Source organism: Corvus hawaiiensis, chromosome 20 (assembly GCF_020740725.1).
Source record: "Corvus hawaiiensis isolate bCorHaw1 chromosome 20, bCorHaw1.pri.cur, whole genome shotgun sequence".
In the NCBI taxonomy this organism is placed as follows: Eukaryota; Metazoa; Chordata; class Aves; order Passeriformes; family Corvidae; genus Corvus; species Corvus hawaiiensis.
Genome location: NC_063232.1, coordinates 3,321,163 through 3,334,018, shown reverse-complemented (window position 1 = coordinate 3,334,018; position 12,856 = coordinate 3,321,163). Strand labels below are relative to the sequence as shown.

Genomic DNA, 12,856 nt, shown 5'->3' with positions numbered 1-12,856 from the left:
TCCGGGGCGAGCGCGGCGCGCACCGCCGGCCGCCAGGGGGCAGCAGCGCCGCGCTCGGGCGCTCCCGCCCGGCGGCGCCGCTTCCGGCCCACGTGGGGCGCGCGCGCACATGGCCGCGGTGAGCGGGACCGGGAGCGGGACCGGGAGCGGGACCGGGATGGGCAGGGGCAGGGGCAGCTCCTGGAAGCTGCAGGGGTGGGAGTGCTGCGGCGCTCCGGGGTCTCCTCGCTCGTCTGGGGTTCCCCCGTGTGGCTCCTGCTGACCCCATCCCGTGCGGGGTCCTGCGCAGTGCGGGGTGTTTCTCCCTCCCACGGGCCCTACGCGGGGTCCCCCTGTAGAGTCTCCTTCTCCCCACGCGGGTATCGCTGCCCGTGGTGGGATTCCCGGCGCTGAGCCCACTGTCCCGCAGAGCATGTCGCCGGACGAGGAGGATGTGCAGCGGCTCCTGATCCAGTTCCGGGATGAGGCAGGGGAGTGCCTGGGCTCCCCCTTCGACGTCCCGGTCACCATCACCCCGGACAAGCTGCAGCTGGTCTGCAACGCCCTCCTACAGAAGGTGAGACCCCTCCCGAACTCCCCGGCATCCCCAGCCAGACCCAGCGCGGCTTCTCGCTGCCTCACCTGCCCTTTTCCCCTGCAGGATGAGCCGGTGCCTCTGGCCTTCTTCGTCCACGATGCTGAGATTGTGGCGTCTCTGGAGAAGACCCTGGCAGGGCAAAGCGTGGAGACAGAGAAGGTCCTGGACATCATCTACCAGCCGCAGGCGGTGTTCAGGGTGCGGGCAGTGACGCGCTGCACCAGCTCCCTGGAGGGACACACCGAGGCCGTCATCTCCGTGGCCTTCAGCCCCACTGGAAAGTACGAGGGTCTGGCTGCAGAGGGGGGGATCAGGGCAAGGCAGCAGCTGCTGTTGGGGGCTGCTGTCCTGGGGACAATGTGCTGAGCTGTTCCTCCTCTCCCAGGTACCTGGCGAGTGGCTCTGGAGACACCACTGTCCGCTTCTGGGACCTCAGCACGGAAACACCGCAGTTCACGGCCAAAGGTGGGTGCAGGGGTGTCCCAAGAGGGCAGCTCATGCCCCTGTTTCTCATGCACCCCCTGTCTGCTTGAGGGGACAAGCAGAGCAGAGCCTGGTGCTGCTTGAGCTGTCCAGGCTGGGACCGCAGCCTGGGGAGGGAGAACCTCTCTTTAACAAAGTGGAACAAGAGGGGCTGGCCAGGAGGAACACGGAGTGCCTTCCTGCTGGGAAACCAGGGACAGTCACAGCTCTCCACTCACACCACCCACGCTCTCTCTGCCAGGTCACCGGCACTGGGTGCTCAGCATCGCTTGGTCACCTGATGGCAAGAAACTGGCCTCGGGCTGCAAGAACAGCCAGGTACACGTAGGCTCCCTTGGTGTGGGGCTGTGGGGGATTAAGGGCAAAGGCTTGTTTCTTCTGGGGCATGAGGGGTGTATGGCATTGTTTTGAGCAGGAGTCCCATTCCCCGGAGGAGCTTTGTGTGTGGATGTGTCACAGTATTGCGAGAAGCATCTCTGTGCCAGGCAGAGCTCTGGCATTGTCACCTTGTGGAGCTCTTGCTGCTGAGTCCTGCTGTCTTGTGCCAGAAAGAGTCCAGGCTGTGGATGTGGTCCTTGGCAAGCAGCTCCATCACAAGGGAGGTGTCTGGAGTGAGGACGGGTATCACCCGGCCAAGCCAGGGCTGCTATTACCGTGACCCAGACGTGCAGCAGCAGCCTGTTCAGTGTTCCCACACAGACACGGCCAAATTCCCTCTTGCAGGAATGTGAAGGGGGCTCATACCCTGCTGTGGGACAGAATTTGTGTGCTTGAAGTGCAGAAATGCCCGGGGAAGCAGGAGCATGTGGTTAAATGGGAGCTGCGCTGCTGAGGGGCAGTCGCTCTCTCTGACCTTTTGGATGGTCTGGGAGCAATGAGAGCACTCACAGAGCTGCCAAAGTTGTGATGGCAATCCCGAGGAAATGTCCTGGGCCAGGGTGGTTTTGCCGTGGTTTGGTGCTGGTCTGCCTTTAACTGAACCCAGAGAGCTGCTTGTCCTCCTTTTCCCTATTTCTCCCAGGTTCTTAAGTAGGAGATGACTAATGCCTTGGCTCTTAAGATGAACGTTTATGTAGAGAGAGAATCAACAAGAGAAAACCAGCATGTGTCCCACCCACAGGATCCGATAATCAGCAGCGTTTAGCACGCTGTGGCTTTCACTGTGCTCTGCAAACACTCACTGAGTCTCTGGCACCAGGTGGCTTTTTGGGGACCTGTATTCTTTTTGAGTTGAGTCAGATAAGTTTGTAGCAGCAGTGTTGTAGGCAGAGAGGAGGGCAATCAGGTCTCATTCTTTTGGGTGTCAGCTGATTGCTGCAGGGACCTGGAAAGGCATCCAGCCCCCTTCCCTTGCTGCTCCCTGCGAGCAAACACGATCCCAAGGACATCTCTGCTTTCTAAATGGAGCTCCAACATCTCTGGGACTCACATGATGTCTGTGGCCTGACGCGACCCTTGTGCTTCCTCTCTTGGACAGATCTTTCTCTGGGACCCAGCCACTGGCAGCCAGATCGGCCGGGTGCTGTCTGGCCACTCCAAATGGATCACATGTCTGTGCTGGGAACCACTCCACATGTAAGTGCAGGGCCAGCTCAGCCCTTCCCCTTTGCTCCTATGGAAAAGAGCAGCCTGACCCAAAGGGCATTGCTCCTGTTTGCCTTTCTCCTGTTACGGAGAAAAAGCCCATGTAGGAGAACAGCTCTCAAGGTGAGCTGGGAAAAATGTGTGCAGCTGGGAGCCAGGAGTCCCAGCTGCTGCTCACAGTCCCCATGAGCTGCTGGGGAATCACTGCCAGGCTGTGTCTGTTTTCCCCTGGGAAAAAGACACACCTGCCTGTGGAAAACACTGCTTTTGTGGTGCTGGACAAACACTGATGTGCTGCCCTAGGCATGCTGAGGTGGGAGCAGGGAAACCTGGTGGTGTTCAAGGGCAGAGCACTCCTGTCTGCTCTCCTGATCCTGCTGGCCTCTGTCATCCCATTTGTTTATCATGAGGGATGATTAACTGTACAATCCCCTTATCCCTTCGATCAGCTAAAGCTCCCTCTGGGACAGGTGGGTGGAGGGGGGCAGTTGCAGCCATTAATCCAAGATGTTGCAGAAATAAATAAAAAAGAAAGAAGAAGGGCCCCTTCAGAGCAGAGCCCTGCAAATTGAATTTGCCAGTAGGAAGCTCCAGCTATTTGCAGACAATTAACTGGATTAGCAAAAAACGATTGTAGAGGAAGATGAGGAAATGGAGAGACATGACCCTGCCAAGGCTGCAGTTCTCTTTCTTCAGCCAGTTCCAGTGCAATGGGAGGGGCTGTGCTCTTCCCCACTGCTGGTGCCATCATGCAGAGTGATGAAGATGTGCAAAGGACAAAGGGTTGTGGCTGCCCTGTCCTTGCTGGGTTGTGGCCAGCTGCTTCCAGATGTGTTCAATTTGCCCCCTGAGCCATGTGGATGGACATTGCTCCTTTCGGCCCTGCCAGCACAACAGCACTCTGTCCACAGGCTGGAAATGAAGCACGGTAGAGGCAGGGGAACATCCAACACATTCCCAATGCCATGGATCTGTGCTATCTGTGAGGCTGATCCTCTGCCCAGGTATCTTCCCAACCTGTGCCTAGGGAAAGTGCCAGTTTGTGGTGCCCTCGTTAGCCAGTGGGTTAGAGCTGTGCAAAGTAGGGTCATTGCCAAGGGCTCAGCTGCCAGGTTTACCCTGGACTGATTCCTCCAATGTGCAGCCCAGGAGTTGGTTTGGAGGAAGCATTTGTCAGCCTCTCCTCTGCCTTGTGAGAGCTTGTTCTCTGTAGGTCAGTGCTCTGCCCCTTTCTGGCCTCTCTCTGATCTTGAGCCCAAAGAAAGTTGTAATTTTTTGCCTGCTGACCCTTGAATCCTCTGGGGCTGGTGGGGAAGGAGCTCAGGGGAGCTGCACAAATGGGTTTGATCTCTTTGGCCAGAAACCCAGAGTGCCGTTACCTGGCCAGCGCCTCCAAGGATGGCAGCATCCGCATCTGGGACACGCTGATGGGCAGGTGTGACAAAATCCTCACGAGCCACACGCAGTCGGTGACCTGTGTGAAGTGGGGGGGTGATGGCTTGCTCTACTCCTCCTCCCAGGACAGGACCATCAAAGTCTGGAGGAGCCAGGATGTAAGTGAGGGGCTGCCCTTGGGCTGCTGGCAAAGGGGGTTGGGCACATTGTGGGGTAGCTTTGCTCTTCCTGGCACAGCTTGTGCCCTGAAAAACAGAGCTGCTGTATCTTCTTGACCTGTTGCTTGGGGTTTGCAAGGGGTAGCTGTTGTGTGATGTTTTTATCCTTAAGAGCATTAAATGGGACTAAAAGCTGGAAACATCCCTGGAGCAACCTGAGCTGATGGGTGTTGTGCAAGGGAAACTGATTTCTGAAGCTTTACAGTGTTGTGTCTTCACTGCTTATCCTGCCTGCAGCTGGGGCAGGCAGGTTTGGAAAGTTTGGGCTTGTTCCCTGCAGCCCAGTGGGTCTGCTGTGCAGCCTGGCTGTGTCCTGCCTGTCCCTGTCTGAGGGTGGCTTTGTCCCCAGGGGGTCCTGTGCCGCACGCTGCAGGGCCACGCTCACTGGGTGAACACTATGGCCCTGAGCACCGACTACGTTCTCCGCACCGGCGCCTTCGAGCCGGCCGAGGCCACCATCAACCCCCAGGATGTCAGAGGCTCCTGTGAGTGCAGCGCCCGTGCTGGAGGCTGGGGGAGGACTGGTCGTGCTGGAAGTCAAGATTTTCCTTGCCTGTGCCAGGGTGGAGCAGTCTGGGGGATGGGGAGGCCACTTTGTTTCCATGGGCTTTTGCTCCCAAATTGCCTTTAGCAAATTGAGCAATCACAAATGCTCCTGCTTAACCCACAGATCCAGGGTTGGAATTGGCATGACAAGGTTATAAAGTTTATTTTCATCTAAGGATTGCCAATATCTCTTTCACTCTCCTTTTCCTTTTTTCAGTGGCAGAACTGAAAAACAGGGCACTGCAGAGGTACAACCAAGTCCGGGTAAGTCCCTTTTGTCCCTGCTGTCACTTCTAACGCTGTCACTGGTGAAAGCAGTGGACACCCCAACACTGGTGTGCTTCCGAGCTTTCCACACCTGGCTTGTACAAGACTTGGGCTCTTTCATCCCTTTTTCAGGGCCAGGAACCAGAAAGGCTCGTCTCGGGGTCAGATGATTTCACCCTGTTTCTTTGGAGACCAGCAGAAGACAAGAAGCCGCTGGAGAGAATGACAGGCCACCAAGCATTGATTAACCAAGTCCTCTTCTCACCAGACACCCGGATAATAGCTAGTGCTTCCTTTGACAAGTCCATAAAGCTCTGGGATGGTAGGACAGGAAAGTGAGTTGGTTTGTTCTGTTACAGGGGTGGTGCTGCTTTGGAGTCTGTGTGGAACACACAGGATGCACAGGGATGGGCCCCAGTGTCATTGCCAGCAGCTCCCTGGTGTGTTCTGTAGCTTGAACTCAAAGTCACTCTGCTGCCTTTGCCTTTTTCTGCCCTCGGAAAGTCCCTTGTCTGGCTTTTCTTGTGTCAAGGTGCCTGTGCTTGGCTCAGTGTGTGCATCCCCCTGTGACTCGGCCACAGCACTGCCTGGCACCTGTGTGCACACCCTGTTGCTGCAGGGTCAGTTCTCCCGGGCAGGCGCAGCTGTGGTGGGATGGGATGTTCCACTCCACTGATCTCCTGAAGATGTGTGTGTTGGGAACTGGAGGCTGACCCAGTTTAAACAGTTCTTGTGCCAGAGAACAGCTTGTTCTGGATGATGCAAATTCTTGTAGTTACAAGTGGTGCTGTTAGTATTTGGATGCCCCTGTAATCCAGCTTTTAACTTTCAGCTGGAGTACTGGTGAGCTCCTGGGGGCAGCAGTCCTCCCTTGCAAACCAACCTTAATGCTCATGAGTTTGGCTTTCATGTCAGTGATTTTAAAGGTCCTTCTAAATCCAGGCTGCTCAGCCAGAGAGGGAAGAACACGCCTCTGCAGTGAGGCTGAAGCTGAATAAAGGTTTCTTGGCAGAAAGGGTGAGATGAAGAGTCATCCTTTAGAAGGTTCTGAGCCCACTTGGGAAGGTTTTTAGGTGGACTCTGTGTAGCAATTGACTGCCTGGAGTGTGCTGGGCATCCTGTAACTGTGCTGGTGAAGAAACACAAAGGCAAGGACAGGTTTGGACCAAAGCCTGCTGCTCTAACAGCCTGTCCTTGTCCCCAGGTACCTGACGTCGCTGAGGGGCCACGTCTCGGCCGTGTACCAGATCGCCTGGTCAGCCGACAGCCGCTTGCTGGTGAGCGGCAGCAGCGACAGCACCCTCAAGGTCTGGGATGCCAAGACCAAGAAACTGGCCATCGATCTGCCTGGCCATGCCGATGAGGTGAGGTCCCTGGTGGAGCTGTTTGGGAGGCAGGAGTGATCCCTCCTCCCAGCAGAGGTGACTCTGGTTTCCATCACACCAGGTGTATGCAGCAGATTGGAGCCCGGACGGACAGAGGGTAGCGAGTGGAGGGAAGGACAAGTGTTTGCGGATGTGAGTAACCTGCTTGTCTGTGAGGATGTTGCAGCTACTCCACGTGTCCCTCAGAGCCACAGTGCCCTTGCAGAGACCTGCATGGTTAGGGCACGATCTCTTTGCAGAGAGCACAGCACTGGGTCAAATTCCAGCTTGGAGACCTGACCTCTCTCAGGGCAGGAACTGTTGCTGGGGAGATATCTAGGAAGCAGAGCCCCTCCAGCCGAGCAGTCAGGGTGAAATTTGACTCAGATGTTTTGACTCCTGGAAAGCTGGTCAGGCCTTCCTTTCTGACCTTCTCCCCTCTCCCAGTTATGCAGACAAATTCCCAGGAGCTGGTTGCCATTTGACTGTGGCTGGTGACCCCAGGTCCCTGCTGTGCTGCTCTTGTCTGGTGCCTGCTGGGCCCTGTGGCAGGGCTGGTGCCCCACCACAGGGACACAGCAGCTCTTTCCCTTTCCAGATGGCGTCGATAGGAACAGTGACATGGAGCTGCTGGTCCTGCCCTCGGCACGATCCTGGGAGATCTCCAAGGTGATGGATGACAGAGGTTGACCCAAACACGGCTCCATGTTCCCACTGGCAACTCTCCCTCATGGATGCTTTCCTTATATTTATTTAAGGAAATTTTCATTTTAGTTCTTATTAAGAGCTGTGCATTGCAGGATGATTTCCTCTGAACATCACAGGAGGGATACCTCATCTGCCTCCATGTCAGCTGGCTTTTTTTTGGAATTTCAGCCTCACAGTAGCCACTGTCCTGAAAGGGGCAAGCAAAGGGCGGAGACTGCCCGTGCCCTTTCTTGCTCTGTGAAGAATCCTGCGGAGAAGAGGGTTTCAGTGGGAACAGAAAAGGTTGTCCTTGTGTGGCCTTCAGAGAGAGAGAGAAATGGGAAAATTCAGCACATCATTACATTGCAGAATTGTGCTTGGCTGTGTGTCTGGGACAAAGATCTGCTGAGAATGAGGACTTGGGGCTTCTCATTATTCCAGTAAGGCTTTGCCTTTCCACACAGCCCATTTCCCTGTGGGCTGTGCTGAGCATTATCTGCCAGTGATCCTCTTCATCCACAGCAGATAACTCCTTTGCTAATCTGTTCAGGGTGCAACAGGCATGGACTTCAAATGACTGCTGGAGCTGTGCTGAGTTTTCAGGTCTCAACAGCTCTTGGGAATGGGAAAATGAGACTCTTGTGCCTCTGAACAGGGGAGAGAGTGTCCATTTCCCATCTACCACTGGCTCAAGGGGAAGGAAGGATAGGGTGGGGAAGGGGAAGAATGGAGCAGGAATTTTGTGTGGCACTTGTCCCTTGCCCTGGATACGTGCTGACAGCAGGGCTGGGACTGACACAGAAAATAGCAATATTTCCATTGCACAGAGCTGGCTCCTGGAATTTCTAAAATGCATTTACTTGCCCAGTGGGTGAGAGGGATTCACACTGTCAGTCGGGTATTTGTAAATTTGCTTATGACAGTCAGTTCAGGCTTCCAGCCATTGTGGGGCAAATAGACCTGGACTCAGTGTTTATTTCCAGGATGCTTATGAAACAGAGAAAATCAAGATGTGATTTATAAGGAGCAGAAATTACACTGTCAGATTCAGTTGCAGCAGGTTAGCATGAAGGTCAAAACGTTCTCCATAGCCCTCATACTCAGTGAGTACTACAATTCAGAATAGGAGTTTGGATCTCAGACGCTTCCCAGCTGCAAAGATGCATTTTAGGACTTTATGCCTGCTGTCATGATTGCTTTGGAGAATTAAGATCGTGTAGTAATGGCCTTTTGCTTGTATGCAAGTGTTCAGATGAGCCAAAGGGTGGAACAAAGGGTTAAATCTTTAATATGACTGAGAAGACAATTTGTGGTTCCTGTTGGTGTTAGTGTCTCTTTCTGCCAGCCAAGTCAGCAGGGATCTATCTCTGGGATCTTTTGGGAAGAGCTCAGTATCCCATACCTGCTCTTTCATTAGGGTGCTTCCTCCAGCTGGTTCTTGCTGACAGTGAGGGCCACGTTGTGTCCATCTGCATAAACAAAACCTTTTGTAATTCACTGAGGTAAATGTTGTGGGACAGGGTGGTTTAAAACCAGCTGATAATTCTGCCTCCATGGACTGCTGTGCCCTTGGGAAGAAGAGGAACAGGTCACTGGTAACAGCCAAGAAGCCTGCCTGGTTTCCAGGTTTTTTGGCGTGCCTGTGCTAAAGGAAATGATCCACCTTTGGGAGTTCAGCTCTCCGTCCCCAAGTCTGACTTGCTGAAAGCAGCAGCTCCTGGTTGCACGTGGCTCTTCCTGAGTGAAGAATCATCATTCTCTGCTTCCTCCCCTGGAGTGCTGCACAGGGTCACTGTGCCCTGTCAATCCATGGTGTGTTTTGTGTTGGAGGCAGGGATGTATCAGAGCTCAGGGAAGCGATCCTGCCTGTGGGAACTGGCTTGGCTGTGCATGTGTGTAGGTGTACCTAAAAAATCAGTGCACCTTGTTCACTGATTTCCAAACCAAAGCCATCGCTGTGCCCTCTGACCTGCTCCTGCCATCCCTTCAGGCTCTGCTTCTATGACATAAAGCCTGATTAAAACCCACCTTTCTAATGCTGGAGCAGAAAGGTTTTCCAAAGGGAAGTGAGACCTCTTGAAGAAAGAAAGGGCCTTGCAACTAAGTTTACACCAAATTAAGCTCTCAGCCTTAATCTTCCTTTGATCTGATAGCGGGTAGATTTTGGAACCATGCTTTGTGATGGGTTTGCATGTACACCAAATTGTATTTTCTTATCTAAGCATCTGCTGCTATTTTTACCATTCACACAGCACCAGCCTCCATGCATACTAAGTGCTGGCCCTGCTCCAGCTGTATTCCTAAGCAATTCCCTAACGCTCCTTCCTCCCAGTTTTATTTGAATGCGGCATTTCCCGGGCCTGGCTGCAGTCTCCTGCCTGCTCAGGCACCGGGGAAGGAAGAGCTGCTGCCCTTCCCTCCAGAGCTGGCTCCTGCTTGGCAGGAGCCGCAGCGAGCGCGTGACCTCCCTCGCTCCGCCGGCGCTGGGGATGGGAGCTTTAATTAGCTAATTTGGGCAATTGCAGATGCAAATTTGGGTTGATGGCGTTATTAATGGAAAAGATGTTACTTTTTGTTAAAGGACAAATCTAGAAGGTAGGCTGGAGCTTTCTGATTGCTTTTCTGGCATCAGCAGCACCAATCTTACAGAAAACCTACTGAAATGCCTGAGCTCCAGTGCTGTCTGATAGGAATCTTGGGGTCTGCTCCTGTGTTTCAGTCCAGTTCCTCCTGAGTTACTCATTAAACATCCCACACAGGTTTTCTTACCACAAGGGCGTTATTTTTCACTGGTAATGCAAGAATAATTTTAAGCATAGCCAGAAACTGTCCTGCAGAGCCCACTGACACTTTCTCCTTTAAAAGCTCAGCTGATGCCACCATTAATTTTGTTGCAAATCCCAATGGGAGGACAGTGGTGATAAGGATTGGGAAGTGTGCCAGTCCTCTGAGGAAGGTTTACCTGTTTAATGAATTCCTGAGTGTGATGGAGGGAGGGAAGGAAGGATGTGGTAAGAACACCTGGAGTGAAGTAGATAGCACTGACTCCTGCCTTTGGGAGCTGATTTAGATAAGTGACGCCTTAAAATCCATGTGAAAATGTTCTTGGGACCGTGTCCTGCTTATCTGTGCAAGTGGAGTGTGTGTTGTGCTCCCTGGGTCCTTGCAGCCACATGTTCCTGTTCTGTTCAACTCAGCTGATCTCTTGAATATTTTCCCAGATCTGTAATTTAATTTCCATGTGCAAGTTTATAGCCTGGGGAGAGACAGACCAGACAAATCTTTCAATGAATAGGAAGAAAATGAACTTCATTCATTGTTCTGCATGAAAAGTAGGAAAAGCAGCCGTGTTCTGCTTTTTTTTTTGGGTCAACCCAGGCACTGTTCAGGTGATGTTTCTACCTCAGGGCTGCATTTTGGTGGTGTGGTATGGCAGAAATGGGCTTGCTGTGAAGTCCATTAGTGCTTTTGAGGACGAAAGGTCTTAAGAAAACTCAGGGCAGTGATGTCTGTGTTCTGTGGAGCTGCTACCAGGTGAAAGCATCCTTCTCTGCACTCAGACAAGCAACCTGGAAGTTGCTAATTCCTTCCTAGATGTGTGGCTCTTGTGATCAAAAGTCCTGGCTCACAACTGAGGGACTAATTTGTCTGAAGCAAAGCAGTGCAGCTGGGAAGGAGCCCCAGAGCCATCTCCAGTACTGCTGTTCTGTTTTCTTCACTCTGTGAATGGGTGGTTGCAGAACTGTGGGTTGCTGGTGGTCTCTCTCAGTGGGCTGCAGCTCCTGCAGAGCGTGATGTTAAAAATGAACCAACTCAAGACACAGTGCTCTGTGTTTTTGAAGGATCCCTGGGGTTGATCAGACAGGGTACTGGTGCCCTGGCTGTGCTTTTGGAGCACACTGAGTGTTTTAGTGTCCTGCTGCATAGTTAGAGCAGAGCATCCCCTGGGTGCTGCAGGATACAGGGCTGAATGTCAGATAACTGTGTGTAGGAGCAGCATGAGCCCCTTGGGGTTTTCCTGCATCGCTCTCCCAACATCTCCAGTAACGAGCCTCCCCTTGGGAGGGGGGAATTCAGTCCGTTCTGTCTCTGAGCTCTTCCAGCAGCAAAAGCAAGCGAAGGTGCTGTTCCTAGGTTCTTTGTAGTCTGGATGCTGGAGTTACTGACACCCAGAAGCTCCCCCAGCTGCCAGTCAAGGACCCAGCTGGAAGGAGTGACCCGCATGCAAATCCCGCAGCCTCCAGCGAGCGCTGTTTGAGCCCGCGGATCCCGCTCGGATCCCAGCGCAGGGTGTTTAGTTATTCCGGTCAAACCTCCCTGCCGCTCCTGGCTGTTTGTCCTTGCTGTGCTGAAACAAACCTGCTCCAGGGCTCCAGCCCCATTACGAGGACAAAAGGACATCAGACAGTGCTGCTGCCGAAGGGAAATGTGTTGGGAAATGTGTCTTGGTTTGCAAGTGTGATGCAGAATGGGTGGCTTAGTAATGGCTGTTGTGACTTTCATCTGCTCAAAAGGCATCTTCTGAATGAATTCCTTTTTAAATGCAGCTTGTGACATTGATTTTGGGGTGAGGATACACGCTGACGCTGAGAGCATTAATACTGAAGTGAGAATTGGTGGATGGCAATAAACAACCAGTTCTCAGGGAAATTATGAATCAGAATGTTTAACACATGGAAGCTTGTGGGCTTTTTCCTGGTTTAAAGGGGTACTGTGAAGCGTATCACAAAGTGTCTGTTACTACCAACACTTTAATTTATGGTTAACTCAGAATATTTTTACATCTTATTTATTCTTTCCACGGGGTGTTCCGAGCTGTTGAAATTACTGATCAACTCCACTTTCTCAACGTTGTTTGTTGGGGTAGTGCCATGGGTGGATATTGGGTGGGAGCTCAAAACTTCACCAAATAAAGGGGGGATTCATTTTTGAGGGGTTTTAAAGCCCTTTGGTTCTCTTTGGCACAAAACAGATTTCTTAGGATGCCTCTAATAGCTTAAAATGTCCTTGATAAAGCTGTCAATCTTTCCTTAAGAATCTTGCTGGATATTTTTTTAATTTAAGTGCATTGTGGAGAAGTCTTTTGCTGTGGAGGTTCTGACATAGCACACAGATCCAGTAGTGCCTGGTTTTGAGTGCTGGAAAGCCAAGGGAGATAAGTGAAGAATGGGGAGAGGCCCAAGTGCAGAACTTTTCGCTCAGTCTCTATTTTGATCTGGTGCCACTGAAAGCAGAGCCTGTCTCACGTCAGGGAAGGCACAGCACAGCTGTGGGGTCAGAGCTCTGCCCTCTGTGACCCCAGTGCACACCCTGAATCCACTGGGGCCCGTGGGGATATTGGGGAAGCCTGAAAGGGCCTGAAACTGGGATGTGGAGGTGGTGTGATGGATAACATAGATGGAGGGGGGGAAAAGAGAGCAGTGAGGAATGGAACACAGAGGAAAGGAGCATAATTATGTAAACCCGGAGGTGAAGGTCAGAGGCACCATGTGACTGTTGTTCGGTGGCTGGTTGGGCTTTTTTTAATGTTTGTACGTGCTGTAAACAGCCCCAGGCTGATCTAAAAGCCCTGGGAGGCAGGCGCTATAAATTACAGGCGTTGTTCTCCTTGTAAAGGGAGAAAACAACTCCAAGCATCTTTGGCTTACAGCACTTTGTGTGCCCGTTCCTGCATTGCCTCTCCATTCATTGAAATCCCTTGTTTCAGGTTTGAGGGAGTGTCTTGCTCTCTACTG

The 12,856-nt window shown here is 52.6% G+C and overlaps 1 protein-coding gene across 1 annotated transcript; it reads left to right on the top strand.

Moving 5' to 3' along the window:
• The first annotated feature begins 81 nt into the window (after nucleotides 1-81).
• On the top strand, nucleotides 82-12,155 carry NLE1 (notchless homolog 1). The gene is made up of 13 exons (XM_048324853.1): nucleotides 82-118; nucleotides 410-556; nucleotides 641-858; nucleotides 963-1,042; nucleotides 1,302-1,378; nucleotides 2,538-2,635; nucleotides 4,005-4,197; nucleotides 4,607-4,742; nucleotides 5,021-5,067; nucleotides 5,203-5,405; nucleotides 6,275-6,434; nucleotides 6,517-6,587; nucleotides 7,033-12,155. The coding sequence occupies exons 1-13, from the start codon at nucleotides 110-112 to the stop codon at nucleotides 7,043-7,045; spliced, it is 1,452 nt and encodes a 483-aa protein (XP_048180810.1). The 5' UTR covers nucleotides 82-109; the 3' UTR covers nucleotides 7,046-12,155.
• The last annotated feature ends 701 nt before the right edge of the window (nucleotides 12,156-12,856 follow it).

Coding starts and splice junctions, on each gene's coding strand:
- NLE1 (XM_048324853.1), top strand. Junction 2,636..4,004: donor TGCTGGGAACCACTCCACAT/GTAAGTGCAGGG, acceptor CTCTTTGGCCAG/AAACCCAGAGTGCCGTTACC. Junction 5,068..5,202: donor AGAGGTACAACCAAGTCCGG/GTAAGTCCCTTT, acceptor TCCCTTTTTCAG/GGCCAGGAACCAGAAAGGCT.